The sequence below is a fragment of the Ostrinia furnacalis genome, unplaced genomic scaffold, assembly GCF_004193835.3.
Source record: "Ostrinia furnacalis isolate ACB-3 unplaced genomic scaffold, ASM419383v2 OfSCF1802, whole genome shotgun sequence".
In the NCBI taxonomy this organism is placed as follows: Eukaryota; Metazoa; Arthropoda; class Insecta; order Lepidoptera; family Crambidae; genus Ostrinia; species Ostrinia furnacalis.
The window spans coordinates 187,987-204,340 of NW_021132041.1; the positions used below are offsets into that span (position 1 = coordinate 187,987).

A 16,354-nucleotide genomic window follows, 5' to 3' on the forward strand; every position below is an offset into this window, starting at 1 on the left:
TGCTAACGTCAATTTTTTAATTGCCGTGTTAGGGCTTGTTCCCACGGTGACATCCCGTAGTACAGGGGTAGCCAAACTTTTGACCTGTGAGGTCTACTTATGCTTGAAAATATTTATTGCGGTTGACTGAAGAATGAAATAAAACATCTTTCATTTTAAATCATTCTATTTATGTATTTAACTTTCGCGGGCTACCATAATCGTCTTCGCGGTCGACCTCTTGGCCATCACTGTAGTATGCGATAAACTTGACCTTCATTGGTTGGGTTTTTATAGCTGTCAAGCTGTAGATCCTGGCTACACAGGAGTCGCAGCGGTGGGAACGAGAGGTGGGAATAGTTCCGTAGTAATACGTGTTCTAATATTAACGTTCACACGAACATCCCGTATACCCGCAAAAACGGATCCTTCTTTAAATAATCAATGTGTGTTCACACGACAGTCCATTTCTGCGGGACCCTGTATCCCCCCCCCCCTGCGATCCCGAAAAACTAGATTGCCATGGAACTTGTTGAGGAAAATTAACGTGTTTGTAAGGGAAAGCTATCTTTGGCTGCCGTAGTAAAATCTGTGGCTTAGTGTGCCTTATTTGGGCCCTTTTAAATCGATTGGGAGCCATTCTCCAATTTGGCCGGCCGTTTGGTGTAGTGGTTCAGAGCGGAGTACTATGCCGAGAGGTCCCGGGTTCGATTCCCGGCCGGGCAGAAATTGAAATGATGAATTTTAATTTCTGTGACGGGTCTGGGTGTGACTATGTATAATATGTATGTATTTAAAAAAAAAAGTATATAAGTAGTATATCCGTTAAGCTAGCACCCATAACACAAGCATTAAGTTGCTTACTTTGGGGCTAGCTGGCGCTGTGTGAAATTGTCCAAAGATTTATTATTTATTATTATTCTAACTAAAAAAAAGGTCATTGAAATCTGGGCATCTAGAAAAAGAGGTCTATCAGTGGTTGTTGTCAGAGATAGGTAAATTTTGTATTTTCTGGCTTGGCAATAATCAAAATACGACCTGTACTGTTTAAAAAAAAAAGTATATAAGTAGTATATCCGTTAAGCTAGCACCCATAACACAAGCATTAAGTTGCTTACTTTGGGGCTAGCTGGCGCTGTGTGAAATTGTCCAAAGATTTATTATTTATTATTATTCTAACTAAAAAAAAGGTCATTGAAATCTGGGCATCTAGAAAAAGAGGTCTATCAGTGGTTGTTGTCAGAGATAGGTAAATTTTGTATTTTCTGGCTTGGCAATAATCAAAATACGACCTGTACTGCAATAGGCCGTATAATTATTTTCAAGTAGGTACATATCAAATTTCCGTAGAATACGGCAATTGCCGTAGCAATGGCAACGGTGACCCGCGAAGCTGCCCAGGTGAATTCCGATGTCATTTTCCTGTTCCCTAGTATATGTGTCCGTTAAAGAATGTACAACCCAGTTAAACCTGTCCTGCCTCCTCAACAGCGTGTTATTTTTATAGTTGATCAAACAGAAACGGTTGGTTCCACTTCTCAAATACAACTACTTTTCCTAGAGGACCAATATAAAATTCACAAAAGATTTAAATGACGTCCCCATACTTGACTGATTGCTGGTGATAATTATTTTCATATTAGAAAAAAACTTCTTTCTAAGCCGGCTTTAGATAAATTATTACAAAATTGTAAAAATAATATTGTAAAACTGACGATAGCTGAAGTAAATGGTTCTTAATGAAGACCAAGTTTTTGCACGACGAGTAGTCTAAAAGTAGGAAATGGTGCTGCAATAAAACTAGCTGATAAAACTTACATTTATTAATTATATTTAATTACATCCTTAAATAAATTATAATCTCTCACTCTTAGTGGTCACAACAGAAAGTGCTTACATTATTATTCACCAGTCTACATCATTGAGCATTAAATAGTAAATTAAGCATTTTGAGAATCATTTTGAGACACACACAAGGAAGAAGAAAATTACCGAGTTTGAAGGATTCTATAGACGTTTCATGAAATAGGCAGTCCACAAACTTGTACTATAAACTTTGATAAATTCAATCATTCATAATTTCAATCAGTCAGTCAAAAGTATTTGCGCCTTGCAATTTGAGATCAATTCATAATAATTATTATAATGTCTTAATGTCTTTAACGGTAACTTCAATATTAGATAAAGCTATCAATAATCAAAATGCAATTGATATAAAGTACGAATTGATCACAAATATTGCAATGTTTATCTCATTTTAAGCAAATTTCCATAGGTCACAATATTTCTATTTCTCCGAAGCATTTGATGAAGTATTTCAAGGCTGAATATTGCCCTTTATCCAGTCGAGATACGAGTGAACTTTGCTGTACACGCCAGGGATGTCTTCCATGCCACACGGGGTCGGTCCGAAGCTGACTACTCCAAGCACTTCGTATATCTTTCCATTCTCGAACATGAGAGGGCCTCCGGAGTCTCCCTTGCAGGAGTCCTTTCCAGCTTCACCTCCCGCGCACATCTGGCCGCCCCATAAAGCGACTTGACGTCTTGCAACGCTGTAAGCCGGTTGGCATTCCTGTAACGATATCGAAACATATTTAGCAAAATGATATTTTCTGTCTTGACTTGTTTTTTTTGTGAGAGAAGTAGAACTAGTCCATTTAGTAGTTTCATCCAATCACCAACAACTGATGGACAAAAGCTTCCCCAAAGACTTCCACAGAGACCGGTTCTGCCTTGCCCGCATCCAGGTGGTTCCCAAGACCTTCAAAGGTCGTTCTCCCATCGATTGGGAGACCTGCCTACACTACTTTTTCTGGTACTCATATTAAAAACACCAAAACTTACCCTCTGGCTCACAAATGGTAAATCGACGTGAAGTTTAATCGTGCTCTTGGAGTGGGTGGTGTTGATGGCGCCCCAGCCGGCCGCCCACAGCTTGAAGTTGGGCGGCGGCTTCACCGTGATGTCGACGACTGGCAGGCAGATGGGTCTGATGAAGTCTGAAAGCCAAATTCTTGCCTTAGTAACGTCACAGAATAAGTAATAGTACAGGTACAGAAGGATTACTCCGCAAGACGATTTAAATAAATGCGAGTCTTGCTACGACGCGATACAGTGGAATTCAGCTCGCACAGCACTACGTACCTACAATTTTATTCACCTACAAGTTTTGTCTCTTTCTATCGCGTGCCTCTGAACTCTTCTTACGCTGTTAGGGTTGCTGTCTAGTGAAAAAATAATTAATCTACTTATTTGTAATTAGGTACGTATGTAGGTAAGTATGCATTCATTATGGAAAACCTTGGGAGAGGCCTTTGTCCAGCAGTGGACGTCATTTGGCTGAAACGAACGAACGCATTCTGAGCAGTAGTCATGGTAGGTTAGGTTCCTATACTATCCTACGAATTATTGATTACCTACATGGCCAACATACCTTTCAGCATCTTTGGGAAGCGAAAAAAAAAGATAAATCCGGTAGATTTCTTTTCGAATTTAAACACCCGAACGCCGCACAATATTTCTTTCTCTTTATGTCCATTTTTAAATAATACTTCGATCATAGAATTATAATCATACTACAACGCACGCCAGCGTCCTGACGAGCGCGCGCGTGACACTCGACTGATATAATACCCGCCGGCGGGGCGCTTCGCTGTAGGTAATTATCGGATGTACCGCGCGGAGTGAGCCAGGCCTGGTAACGTCTAGCAATCTTTTTATACACATTAAGACGAATGACTTAATTAATTGCACATTGTTTACAAATTACGACTAGTTAATTCATTGAAGCATTATACACTTATCATGGGGTCGAACTAACCTGTGTAAGGAGCAGCCTGCTGCGTCCTAATAAGGCCGATGTCGTGACGCCTTGTAACAGGGTTGTATTCGACGTGGGGGATGGTCTTCTCAATGGGGAGGATGACGACACCCTCACTGCAGTCCTCACCACCTCCCTCCACGGGTACACAGTCGGGCCCGTCGTGGCTCGAGTCATATTCTCCGAGGCGAACGTTTTTCCTGGAATCGAAGAAGAATTTTTTGATGTCGAAAGAAAACAGTTCTTCCGAGAAATTATATTCGAATCAAAATTCGGGTCTTTATTGGAAATTAAATAACGTTTTGTACTAAATGCAACTCACGGTGTGCCATGGTTCAGAACAGCCCCGGCAAGACAGTGGGCGGCTGTGAGGACGTATCTGCTGCTGATGAGCGCTCCGCCACAGAGCAGCTTGATCCTATTGTCCTTGCCCAGGTATTCGATGAGCGTCAGCCATGGGTACTGATCCACTGTAGTCGCAGTGCCCCCTGGAAGTATGTATCACTTTTAAAACACCATTGAATTTCACAACATGAGCCGTGTGATGAGAGTAAGACTTAAGTCTGTATCATTTCAAAATTGGACCTTTTTAAAACTAAAACTTGTACGCCACTTCATTGTGACTCATTCTGTTTTTGTGTATTTGAGCAAAGGTCAAACAATAGCCGTTTGAACGACATAGAGCGAGACAAGGCAAAATAATTTAAGTATGCAATATCTCAATAATGCGATATCTTTTTGGTGAAGACTTGGATTGTCCGATTTAACAGGTAAACAGACAAACTTGCAAGAAAATACACAGTAATCAAGATGTGAACAAAGGCAAGGACGAGATAATGAACATTAATCTTCATAGTAGGTAGTTGGGCACTAATTGTAATGTTCATTACATTACTGACTAATGGGAATTTACACCGACTCTGAAATGTTTACTGGGTAAATGTTCCCATTGGGAAAATACTTGAACAGATTTTAGCGAGAATTTGAGTAATATCGCTATGTTGCGTGCAGCCATTTATTTTGGGTAATTGACTCAATATTGTGTATTACTCATTGCCTTTTGCTGAAGACCAATTATAAATATAAATAGCTCAAAAATTAGCAAGCTAAGGTGGCAGTGAGCTGGCCATATTTTACCCGCAATTGGGAAGCTTAAAGCGGGGAAGGCCTGCATCGCTTCTGATGATCAGACCGAATGTGGAAGGGGGCTTCACCCAGAAACCTCAACCACAAATATACTTGCTAAACATTGTTGTTGTGGTGACCCTTAAGTAAGATGTTGGTAGTTAGCCATGTGGGCTTAGAAAAATTTAAGCTCCAAATTGGGGAATCTGATAGTCGAAACAGGTGGTCTTCTAGACCACAGAGATGATGGAGAAATGACGGAAAAAGTGGATGAACTTGCCTGTGATCTTGTTATCTGCTCCGCCGTCGAGGCCGCAGCACTCAGTCCTCGGGTCGGGAGGGAAGGCGCTCAGCCTCGACTGACAAGCGCCTTTTGAGATGCTTTCTGGAGGAGGCCCGCAGCACACGCTGTATGCGTCGGGACCTTCACATCTGGAGAGTTAAAGGTTATGATTAAAGAGGAAAAGTGCATTTAGAATAAAACTACAGTTATAAGCCATGCTGACTAGTATACTGTCAAATTACCATAATAACTACTATACTATGCAAGTTTTTTTAACACAAAATCATAACATACGCTACAAGTGCTACAACCGGTAGAAAACAAGATAATCCCTTTTCATTTAGAATTATCTTTATGGCTTTTTAAAAAGAAGATACTGATAAGTTGGACTCTATGGCATGTCACAACTATGGGAATATTTTTATTTATTTACGTTACGAAGATTTCACATTCGCAATAATATGCTGATTTCTCACGTCATCTAGTACGCGTAACCAATGACCGATCCACTGGGCCTTGGCCCTTGACATTCTCGTTACTGGTTCTGAAGACAAGTTGCCATAGTTAAGGACAATACACATGGATCGGCCAGTCACCCGAGAGAAATAGTATTTTGCTTAGGAATAAAATTTATAAGCATATTTATTAAAATGGATAAACAAATTACGTAACTGCCAAAAGCAAAATCAATTTTTGGAAAGTCCTTTTTGTATGACGGTTAGAAATCGTCTGCTTTCACAACAAGACTGGTCAAATCATAATTTGACGCTTCACAAAGACTTAGGGCTGATTTTTCAATCGTCAGATATTTTTTAACTGAAGAATAATCTTGTCATTTTGACATATTTCCCGTACGAAAACTGTCAATGTGCCAAACTTATTCTTCAGTTAAAAGTTATCCGACGGTTGAAAAATCAGCCCTTAATCATAGTTGAGTCTTTATGGTCAATTGTGCGAAATGTGGGATTATGGGGGAATTTCCCGTGTTTTCGTCAATGGATCTTATTGACTATGCGTGTGTTTGTGCTCAAATTAGGACTGATCTAATTAGCATGTGAATCATCAGTTCATCAGGCGCGTGTCTACAAATATTAATACATGTAAATCGTTCTTAATTTCAATGTAAACGTCACTTGCGTGTCCGCAAAGTTGACTTTTGATAGGAATACTAACGTTATTTTCTGCTCTTAAAGTGTATATTCGTTTGCTTCTATTCAGTGACTTTATACTCTTTAGGTGCAAGATTTTTTGGCTTGATCTTATTAACATGCTACTGGTTTTGAGACGGATTTTTGTCCATTTGATCTTAGGAGATTTGTATGCTATAGATATCGCTAGTAAGTTACTTAACACTACTAAGTTATTCTAAACAAGTTTTGGTAACATACGTTTTTTATTTCTTGAGAGCTACCAACCTAGCTGATAGAACCTAGTAGTTGGTATATTTTTCCTGTTCAATAATTATGATTGTAACAACAGTGCAGCAAAACAAAGCAATTCTTATTATATTCTTCAAGGAATTATTTGTTAACCAATTTAAATGTACTAAATACGGTAATTCGTGACGAATCCTTGATAAGAGAACGGCATTCTGTGTCGGGGAATCCCAGCTGAACTAATCGAGAAGTTAAATTGTACGCTATGACGACATCGAGTGTCTTACGTAGACATCCATAAATGTAGCTGATTGCGTTAAACATTCATTAGATTTAGGAAGGTCTCCGTGGTCTTTATTGGTGGCAATAGACGAAGGTAAACAATGAATTTTTAATCAGTGACCCATTGGTGGGTGATGATCACAAACAAAAAGAATTGAACCTACTGCTCAAACACGACAACTTTCCCCAAGAGACGGAAGTTCTATTTTTTCAGAAAAAGTAACACTCCCAATATTGCCAATTTGTAAGGAATTAAGGATGTTTTTTTTGAGAATTCCTGTAGAAAAGTTATGCATTTGAGCAGTAAAATCCATACTTTTTAGTAATTTTCGTATGATCACCCATCAGTGGGTCAGTTGTCAAAGCTGCTATTTTCCCCAAATAATGTATCGTATTTGAACATACCTCGAGGCTTGAACCAACAACATGCTCTGAGCGGTCACTGGCGGCGCCAGTAGATTAGCGATGTGTGGACACGAGTATATGCCGACGCATTTCCCTGGTTCGCCGTACGGTGTGTGGCAGGGGCAGCAAACCTGGAATATTATTAGTTCAATTATAGTTAGCTTGATTACAGGTTGCTGTATGTTTCCTCCTCCGCAAAATCTTGGGAGGATGTTTCCTCATTATGTTCCTCTTCACTGTTGAGCTACAGATAACCGCTTTGCAACACAACTTATTGTTAGCTTACGCATATTTCTAAGACGTATACGTAGAATAGAATAGAATAGAATAGAAAACTTTTTATTTGCAAGAAAGGTATACAAGCAGGTAAGACATAGATTAAAACAGAGAGAAATAAACAAGTGGACAATTAACTGCTTGTGCCCCTCTGACAAAAAGGCACCCGCTCATATATGTATACGTCTTTCGGTACTTTACAAAGTTTGTGACAATGACGTTAATAAAGCTCAACATTGTGACTTAAATACAGTTTTAATAAATGCTAATTTGCAACAAATCTTTTGAAGTCTGATGTGCTGCTGGCTGTTATTCTACGTAGTAAAATTATTTATTTTGGAATAACTTGAACAACATGACTTAACTTACTGGCGAATCTGGCGGCTTTCCAACTAAATTGCCGTTTTGTTAAGACTTTCAATGAACTGATGGCTTCCAAACGTTTTACTTTTTGATTTTAAATGAATTTTCATCTTAGCTGCCTTTTACTATGGGTTGGATATTATTATTCTTCATCATCATTTCAAACGTCCACTGCTGAACATTGGCTTCCCCCAATGATTACCAGACTAGCCGGTTGGCAGTGGCCTGCACCCAGAGCCTTTTTGCAACCTTCATGAGGTCACATGCCCACCTGGTGGGTGGGTGGTTTTTATTCTTACCTTAGGAGTGTTTCCTTCGAATCCACACGCTGACTTCCTGAGCATGTCCAAGTCAGCCGGCGTCCTGTTCGGTTTGTTGATGACCTGCAGCAGCGACGGGCATTTGAGGATAGTCACGCAGCTTCCGCTGTCACCGGTCGCAGTTGTGCAGGATTCTGGAAACAATTTAGGAGGATTTTAATGCGGATACGGAAATCTATAAGTGCTTTTGGTTACCTTGTACCTATTCACCAGGATCTGATTGTTTTGGGATAACTTTTCCACCAATCATAAGCTCGTGAGACATTTGGTGATAGGTTTTTTTATGTTGATGTCTGAATATCATAGAGCAGGTTGTCCTGTCCACCAGTCCACCAATAGATTTCCCGGATTGGCTAGGCAACTGTTCACGAGCATCTTGCTTTGCTGTAATAGGTTTTGCAACAAAAATACAATGTAGTGTAATGTGCTGTACCTAACAAAACAAAAATAATATCCTTGTCAGTATGGTGAACATTTTACCTACTTCTTCAAACAACTGTAAAACCCATATTTTCAGCTGTATGCGAATTATTGCAGGGTTCATGTCTAATTTGACCGGACTATTGTGCAAATAAAGACTTTGATTTGATTTGTCTCGTGAATGTAAATATACCTTTAGCACAGCCTTTAGTCATGTCATTGAGTACTCTTGAAGATTGCAAACCAAAAGAAATAGTGACTGTAGTATTCGCACGAAAAACCTGTTTTAGATTAGCCAAACAGGTGGGGAAACAGGTTCTTTTCTCATTGTTTAAACTTGTTTTTAATCATGCTGGACACGTAATAGGCCATTAAGATTTGTGGTTGATGTACAGTTACAAAAACTATATTGTTACGAGGTAAATATTTTGTTGACAGCACATTACTGTGAAAATTTTTGTAGCAAAATCGTATTTATTACTGATATTAAATGTTTGTGTATTTGTTTAGCTAGATTATGTATCGATATTTTCAATTTAGACGTGTAGGAATCTCATTTCATTTTATAAAGCACTAGGATTCTGTTCGGGCGAAGGTAAATCTAGATAAACATTGTGGCATCTTGTATTAAGTGTGTTTTTCAATAAAAAGTAAGTCTGTCTTACAACTCATTGAAGTAGAACTGTGATAATAAACTAACAACGCTAAATGGTTTCTAATGATCATGTGGTTTGGTTACTGACCATCCTACTGTGTCTAATAAACACCTAATTTATGTTACTTGGTTTTTTGTCGCACATAAGATTTTTGACAGCAATAATAATAGGATGTGATTAAATTATGCAGTGTAAAAACTTGTCCCATATGATTGTGTAGTATTTATTTACACAATAACAACACAAGGTTAAAATTGTATCTAGATAAAAATAAAGCTCTAAAAGCTACGTCTTTCAGACTACCTTAAGATAGAAGAAAATGGAGTAAAAAGCTCAATACTTTACTCAACAAAATAAAGTTTTCAAGATAAATTAGCAGTAAATTGACAGCCACCTAGCATGGCAGTTAGTGCCAGGCCAGACTACTGTACTAAATGTGGTTCAGGACTCGAATCCCGCCGGGGCCAAGATCTATTGCAAGGAGCCCAAGCATTTATGGTACCTACATTCGTGATTTATTTGTTTACCTACCTATTAATACTTCCCAGTTAATACGAGTATCTTTGATTTGTGCAAAATGTGTGTGTACTTATAACTTTCCAATAAAAATTATTTTCATCCCAACTAATATTATAAATGCGAAAGTAACTCTGTCTGTCTGTCTGTCTGTCTGTCTGTCTGTCTGTCTGTCTGTCTGTTACGCTTTCCCGCTTAAACCTCGCAACCGATTTTGATGAAATTTGGCATAGAGATAGTTTGAGTCCCGGGAAAGAACATAGGATAGTTTTTATCCCGGTTTTTGAAACAGGGACGCGCGCGATAAAGTTTTTCTGTGACAGACAAAATTCCACGCGGGCGAAGCCGCGGGTGGAAAGCTAGTCTATATATATAAAAGAAAGTCGTGTTAGTTACTTCGCTTATAACTCAAGAACGGCTGAACAGATTTAGCTGAAAATTGTCAGGGAGGTAGTTTAGAGCCAGGAGAAGGACATAGGATACTTTTTATCCCGTTAGAAATTAAAAAAAAAAGTCTGCTTATTTATTGCCATTAAGGCGGAACAAAGTTCGCCGGGTCAGCTAGTAGTACATAATTCTACGTTACTTAGTAGACTTTTGTTGAGGACTGCGGCAAAACTTCGCTTTCCCCATAATATTTTTCTTTTTCTTTTTACTTACCCCACCTGTGTTACGTTTTCTTTCTGTATTACTTACTCGATTCTAATAAAAATCTCTTATAATCTCAGGTCTGTATATGTTTATACATATGTGTAGTGTATTATCAAAACATAGCTGTTGTCACTAACCGGGATTAATAGTCGTGTATAAGGAAAATCCATTAAAATATATTTGAGGAAAATAGTTAAGATTATCATAATTATACTTCTAATACGAAGATCAATTAGCTGTGATTCGTTTTGACATTTATATTGATGTGGTTATCTTTTCGTGTGGCATTTTGTTATTGTAGTAACAAATTATTAATTAATTAACATTTATAAGGTAGAAGAAGGTACACGTGTAAAATCTTAAAACTGTCGTTTGTTGTGCTACTTTAAATTCAAAAATATATTTTACTGTTAACACGGCAATAAAAAAGTCAAGTTACCCTTTTTTTATTAGGTTTTACCGTTATTATTAGGTTTTCTTGATGCCTAAGAAAATGGTTTTTAGTTACTAAATTCACTATGAAATAAACTTTGATAAGATCATGTAGATTAGCAACATTTAGTGAATAATTAAAAAAGAGATTCCAGCCATTACCGGTATAAAATGATTTCGAGAATATTGTTAGTTCACTAAAGTTTGAATCAAAAGTTCCATGGAGGCTAATGGATTTTACCTCAAACAAACAAACGTATCGTTTGCATTAATTACAAAACGCATTTCGAAAATCTCAATAACAAGACTACCTACATTTTATTTATAATATTTAATTATCTTAACTGCAAAGTCCACCGTTATTGGTACGATAAAAATAAATATGCTTTAACAAAGCTTATTTGTGTAGTTCATTATTTGCACAAAAAACGTAACTGTTACTGTTAATGATACCTAAATTAATGAAAATAAAACACTTACGTCCATTGACATAGCACGCAACTGCAAGCAACGCAGATGCAAATATTAAAAGCTTCATTTTTGATGTTATTATCACAGTAACATTACACAAAACACAATAAACAAAACGTTTCCTTGACGCGTCGTCGGCGGTCGACGGCCGGCGGAGCTGTGGCGGTTGACCGTGAGTCAATAAGTTTGTAGGTAACCGCGAGACTGCCCAGGCGCATCTCGGAGGCAGGTCGGCCAGCGTTTGTGTCGGTCAACTGGGATATTTGGTTTTTAGAGATAGGTCTATGAGTAGGTGGTTGATTTACAGAATAATGGTGCGTTTCGTCGAGATAATGGACTCAAAATTTTATTTAGTTGGATCTTGGATGCTTATTCTCAAACAGAGCTGTAATAAAAAATAAAATGAGTTTATACTTATACAACGTGTTAATAGTCCAGTCAATAAAGCATTATAGATGGAAAACTGTAGAACACAATTTCTGACTTCAGGACTTTATTTAGACTAGTTAGGAGGTGAACATAGCAAAAGTCCCCGCCCTTAGCCCTTGAGCCGGCGGGGAGAGGGGGGTTTAAAGGTGCCACTTTTCGGTTTTTCGCTTAATCCTCGGAAACTATGTGTCCTAGTGACATGACTACTTTGAACCAAAAAAAGCATATTAAATTTGCTACAGATGAGATAGACAAGTTTTTCTATAAATTGTATGGTTTTCGCGGCATCTGCTCTAGAAGGTCTGTAATATTGGAAATTTTATTTTTGTCTTACATGTTCTCATCAGGAGAAAATCGACTAAATCAACATTGAGCAATCATTCTAGACATGCGGAAGCATGTTAAGCCTAGTTCCAGCGAGGGGACTACACCGTGCGTATATTTAGACGAATCACTTTGAGCCACTTTTGAGTCCTCATCACTCAAAAACTACTGTGCATTAACACTTTAAATTTGGCTCATGTGTTGAGACTTACAAGATATACATCAGTTTCAAATTTCATAAATCTGCCTCAAACGGTTCTTTAGATATTGACGTCCAAAAATCTACATGTCTGACCTATAGACCAAATTCTAACCACTTCCAGATGACCTCGAAGGTTCAAATTTGGCATCCAGAAAGGTAGTTATGTAAATACAAAGGAACAAATAAAAAACCAGTAAATTTTAACATTTCACATGTGATAGATAGATAGTAGTGCTCTAAATATCGATTTTTGAACGTCAATACCTAAATAACCGTTTGAGGTATATTTATGAAATTTGAAGCTGATTTACATCTTGCAAGTCTCAATACATGAGCCAAATTTGAAGTGTTAATGCACAGTAGTTTTTGAATGATGAGGATGAGGAGTCAAAAGTGGCTCTAACTGGTTCGTCTAAATATACGCACGGTGCAGTCCCCTCCATGGAACTAGGCTTAACATGCTCCCGCATGTCTATAGTGTTTGCTCAATGTTGATTTAGTCGATTTTCTCCTGAAAGGAACATGTAAGACAACAATAAAATTTCCAATTTTACAGACCTTCTAGAGCAGATGCCGCAAAAACTATACAAGATATAGAAAAACTTGACTGTCTCACCTGTAGCAAATTGAATAAGCTTTTTTTGGTTCATAGTAGTCATGTCACTAGGACGCATAGTTTCCGAGGATTAAGCGAAAAACCGAAAAGTGGAACCTTTAAACCCCCCTCTCCCCGCCGGCTCAAGGGCTAAGGGCGGGGACTTTTGCTATGTTCACCACCTAACTAGGCTAAATAAAGTCCCGAGGTCAGAAATTGTGTTCCATGGATTTCTCTCTACACCGTCGTTAAGGCATTCATTGACTGGACTATAATGAAAAAGCGCAAAACCTGAAATTAGTTTATTCGGAATCGAGAGTAGGAGTAACTAAAATTAGGGTTAAATTTTAACCAAAAAAAATTTTAATTACGTCGTGTTTAATCGTTACTTACAGAGGTGAATGAACTATCTACGTTAACTACTAACCTACTCATAGGCGTGCATGCCTTGCAATCAGCGTGTGAAAGGTCAATACGGTTCCTGAAATGCGTAAAAAGAGATAACAAGTGCGCGGGGCGACAACAAAAAGAGTAGAATTTCTTCGTAAATAATCCGCGAAAATTAATTTTAATAATTTACATAATTCTTTGATAATAAAAATAAATCGGGGTGTCTGAGGTTTTGCGCTTTTTCATTAACACGTTGTATTTCCGCTATGTTTATCCAGATGAGGTCACTGTTGGGCTGTTGGGAGAGTAAACTTTATAAATGAAGTGAACATTATTTTCATGAATTAAGTGCTTTATTTAAAATATTTAGTAATTGTTTGAAAATAAGGTCCACATTTTTATGAGGTTGCAATTCCAATGTATGTAATTAAACTTGAACATAATTGTACGGACTGTTCGTGAACATCGTGAAGTAATTTAATAAGGTTATTAACCTGTAAAGATAGTTTAAGTTGGTGAAAATAAATAAATAAATAAAAGTATTTCAATCTTACAGAAGTATAATTTACTAGCTGACCCGGCGAACTTCGTACCGCCTTAGCGTAGAGATTTTCTTTATATTTTTTTCCGTAAAAACCTTGTACAGAGTATTAGAAAACTACAAAAAAAAAATCAGCCAAATCGGTCAAGCCGTTTTCATGTTATGTCGTGACAACGGAAAACGGGTTTCATTTTTATATATACAGGGTGTTTCTTGTAAGGTGTCAAGCCGAAGGCAGGTGATAGGTGAGGACTAGACCTATCGATTTCACCCCCATGTATGTTCTACGATTTTTCATAGTTTAGAAGTTATTGTTAATTTTGTGATTTTTTCAAATTGTATGACCCAGTAGGCTTTAAATTTTTTTATCTTTTTTTTGGGTCGACTTTTCTCAGATTTCTTTTTTTTGACAGATTCCCTATTAATTGCAGATTTTTGAAAAAAATAATCAACTTCCTATCTTTGATGCAAGATACAAAATTTTTGCTAGAAACATAAAAAAATATGCTTTTAGCGGAACATCCTAAAATTTTCAACTTAAAAGTTATTTAATTTAAAGTAAATGTTCAAAATGTCCGCCGTTGACCTGAATGCACATTGGACAACGACGCAAAAAAATTCTTTGTAAAACCTTCTTCTTCATTTTAATTTGGTTTTGTGCTTCAGTCAGCTTTGTCCGCAGTTCATCAATATTTTCATATTCCCTATTGTATACCAGATGAAGGGCAAGAGCTTCCTCGTTGTGGATAATAAATGTTCTTTTCAGATATTGTCTTTAAATGTGTTCTACATAACGTAAACTTAAGGGTTTGCAAACATTACTTAGTCCTAAGAAAGTCAAAAACATGTAACGGAATCTCCAACTTGCCACTTGAGTGGAGCGATTACAGAAAATAATGGCCTATTAAGTACATGTTTTTTTGTGTTATTATGAAAGTTCAGAAAACTGCGCAGTTTTTTAAATTATTTTGGACCTATGGAATTACTTTTTTTTTTTAACTTTTAAGTTGAAAATTTTAGGATGTTCCGCTAAAAGCATATTTTTTTATGTTTCTAGCAAAAATGTTGTATCTTGCATCAAAGATAGGAAGTTGATTATTTTTTTCAAAAATCTGCAATTAATAGGGAATCTGTCAAAAAAAAGAAATCTGAGAAAAGTCGACCCAAAAAAAATATAAAAAAATTTAAAGCCTACTGGGTCGTACAATTTGAAAAAATCACAAAATTAACGATAACTTCTAAACTATGAAAAATCGTAGAACATACATGGGGGTGAAATCGATAGGTCTAGTCCTCACCTATCACCTGCTTTCGGCTTGACACCTTACAAGAAACACCCTGTATATAGATTAAGCATTTCCGTACATTTTGTTGTTCATCACAACTTTACAACAAGTAAACATTATCCGCTAAAACTCGGAACGGACAGTCGCCCTACTAAAATGACGTATCCTTTAAATGGTTCTTAACTGTTGTGAGTCAGGTCAGATTACATGTTTTCAAGAATAACATTACAATCACCATTAGTTTAATGCACAGACTATGTTTTTTGAATGGATTACCTTATATACTTTATCCATGGCTAAAGAGGTGTGTGCGTGTGTGCTTGTTAGTAAAGTAGATAGATATACATTTATAATAATATTTATTTGTATTATGTATAGTTTTCACCCTTTTTAGTTTCCGACTATTTTGTATTTGTATAGTTTGCTCGAACTTTAGGTAAATTACCTTCAACTTCCGTGTATTTTATGTTTCTCCGAGACATACCGTCATTTGCTTGAACGAAGCCGCGGTTATAAGATTTTTTTTGTTTATTGGTATTTATTTCCCTGCTATATCGAGTAACGGGTTGCTTGGGGATCCGTGCAGTATTTTCTCCCAATTCAAACTGTCTTTGCTTCAAAGATTTCGTAATAAAATACATTGATTCTTATTTTTACGATGACACCACGTAAAAATTTCATGCGTTTTACGAATTTAAAATTAGTGATATCAAATTCAAAAGTATTATAATTTAGAACAATATTATGAAAACAGGTTTTGAGTTAATCAGTCAATAACTGTTTATAAAGCATTTGATTAATATTATTTCACAAAAGGAAAAAGTATCTAAATATTTACTATTTTCTATTTCGATTACACAATTAACAACAATTTTAAAGGAAAATCATAAGAAAACACTGAGTCACACCGAGTGTGTTCTTTTTCCGGGGTTTACCTATTAGAATTAAATTACGATATCGCTTCGTCTTTCGCTTTATTTGCTGTTGTTCGAATATGTCACATGAATAAATTGTATGTTAATAACAAAGCCATTCCATTTTCATGTTGGAATACGAGTATTATTATTATTAAAAAACTTTCATCTTTTACTTAGTCCGGATTTATGTTTTATTAAAAATGAAAATTCACACAAATATGAACGGGCGATAGGTGGAGTAAATGATTTCTCAGGTGGAGTCTACCTAATCTAATCTAGCTAAATCAGGACA

General features: G+C 36.9%; 1 protein-coding gene across 1 annotated transcript; it reads right to left on the reverse strand.

Moving 5' to 3' along the window:
- Positions 1-1,838: 1,838 nt before the first annotated feature.
- On the reverse strand, positions 1,839-11,554 carry LOC114353730 (phenoloxidase-activating enzyme). The gene is made up of 8 exons (XM_028305811.1): positions 11,388-11,554; positions 8,212-8,366; positions 7,274-7,404; positions 5,208-5,359; positions 4,125-4,290; positions 3,803-4,002; positions 2,827-2,981; positions 1,839-2,554 (listed from the first exon to the last, which is right to left on the reverse strand). Exons 1-8 carry the CDS (start codon positions 11,443-11,445, stop codon positions 2,297-2,299), a joined length of 1,275 nt encoding a protein of 424 aa, XP_028161612.1. The 5' UTR covers positions 11,446-11,554; the 3' UTR covers positions 1,839-2,296.
- Between the last annotated feature and the right edge of the window lie 4,800 nt (positions 11,555-16,354).

Bases quoted from the DNA above. Each gene is read 5' to 3' on its own strand.
- LOC114353730 (XM_028305811.1), bottom strand. From the start codon at position 11,445: ATGAAGCTTTTAATATTTGCATCTGCGTTGCTTGCAGTTGCGTGCTAT. The intron at 7,405-8,211 runs GTAAGAATAAAA...ATAATATTCCAG, and splicing joins TCGAAGGAAACACTCCTAAG to GTTTGCTGCCCCTGCCACAC. The intron at 4,291-5,207 runs GCAAGTTCATCC...ACATACTTCCAG, and splicing joins AGCAGATAACAAGATCACAG to GGGGCACTGCGACTACAGTG.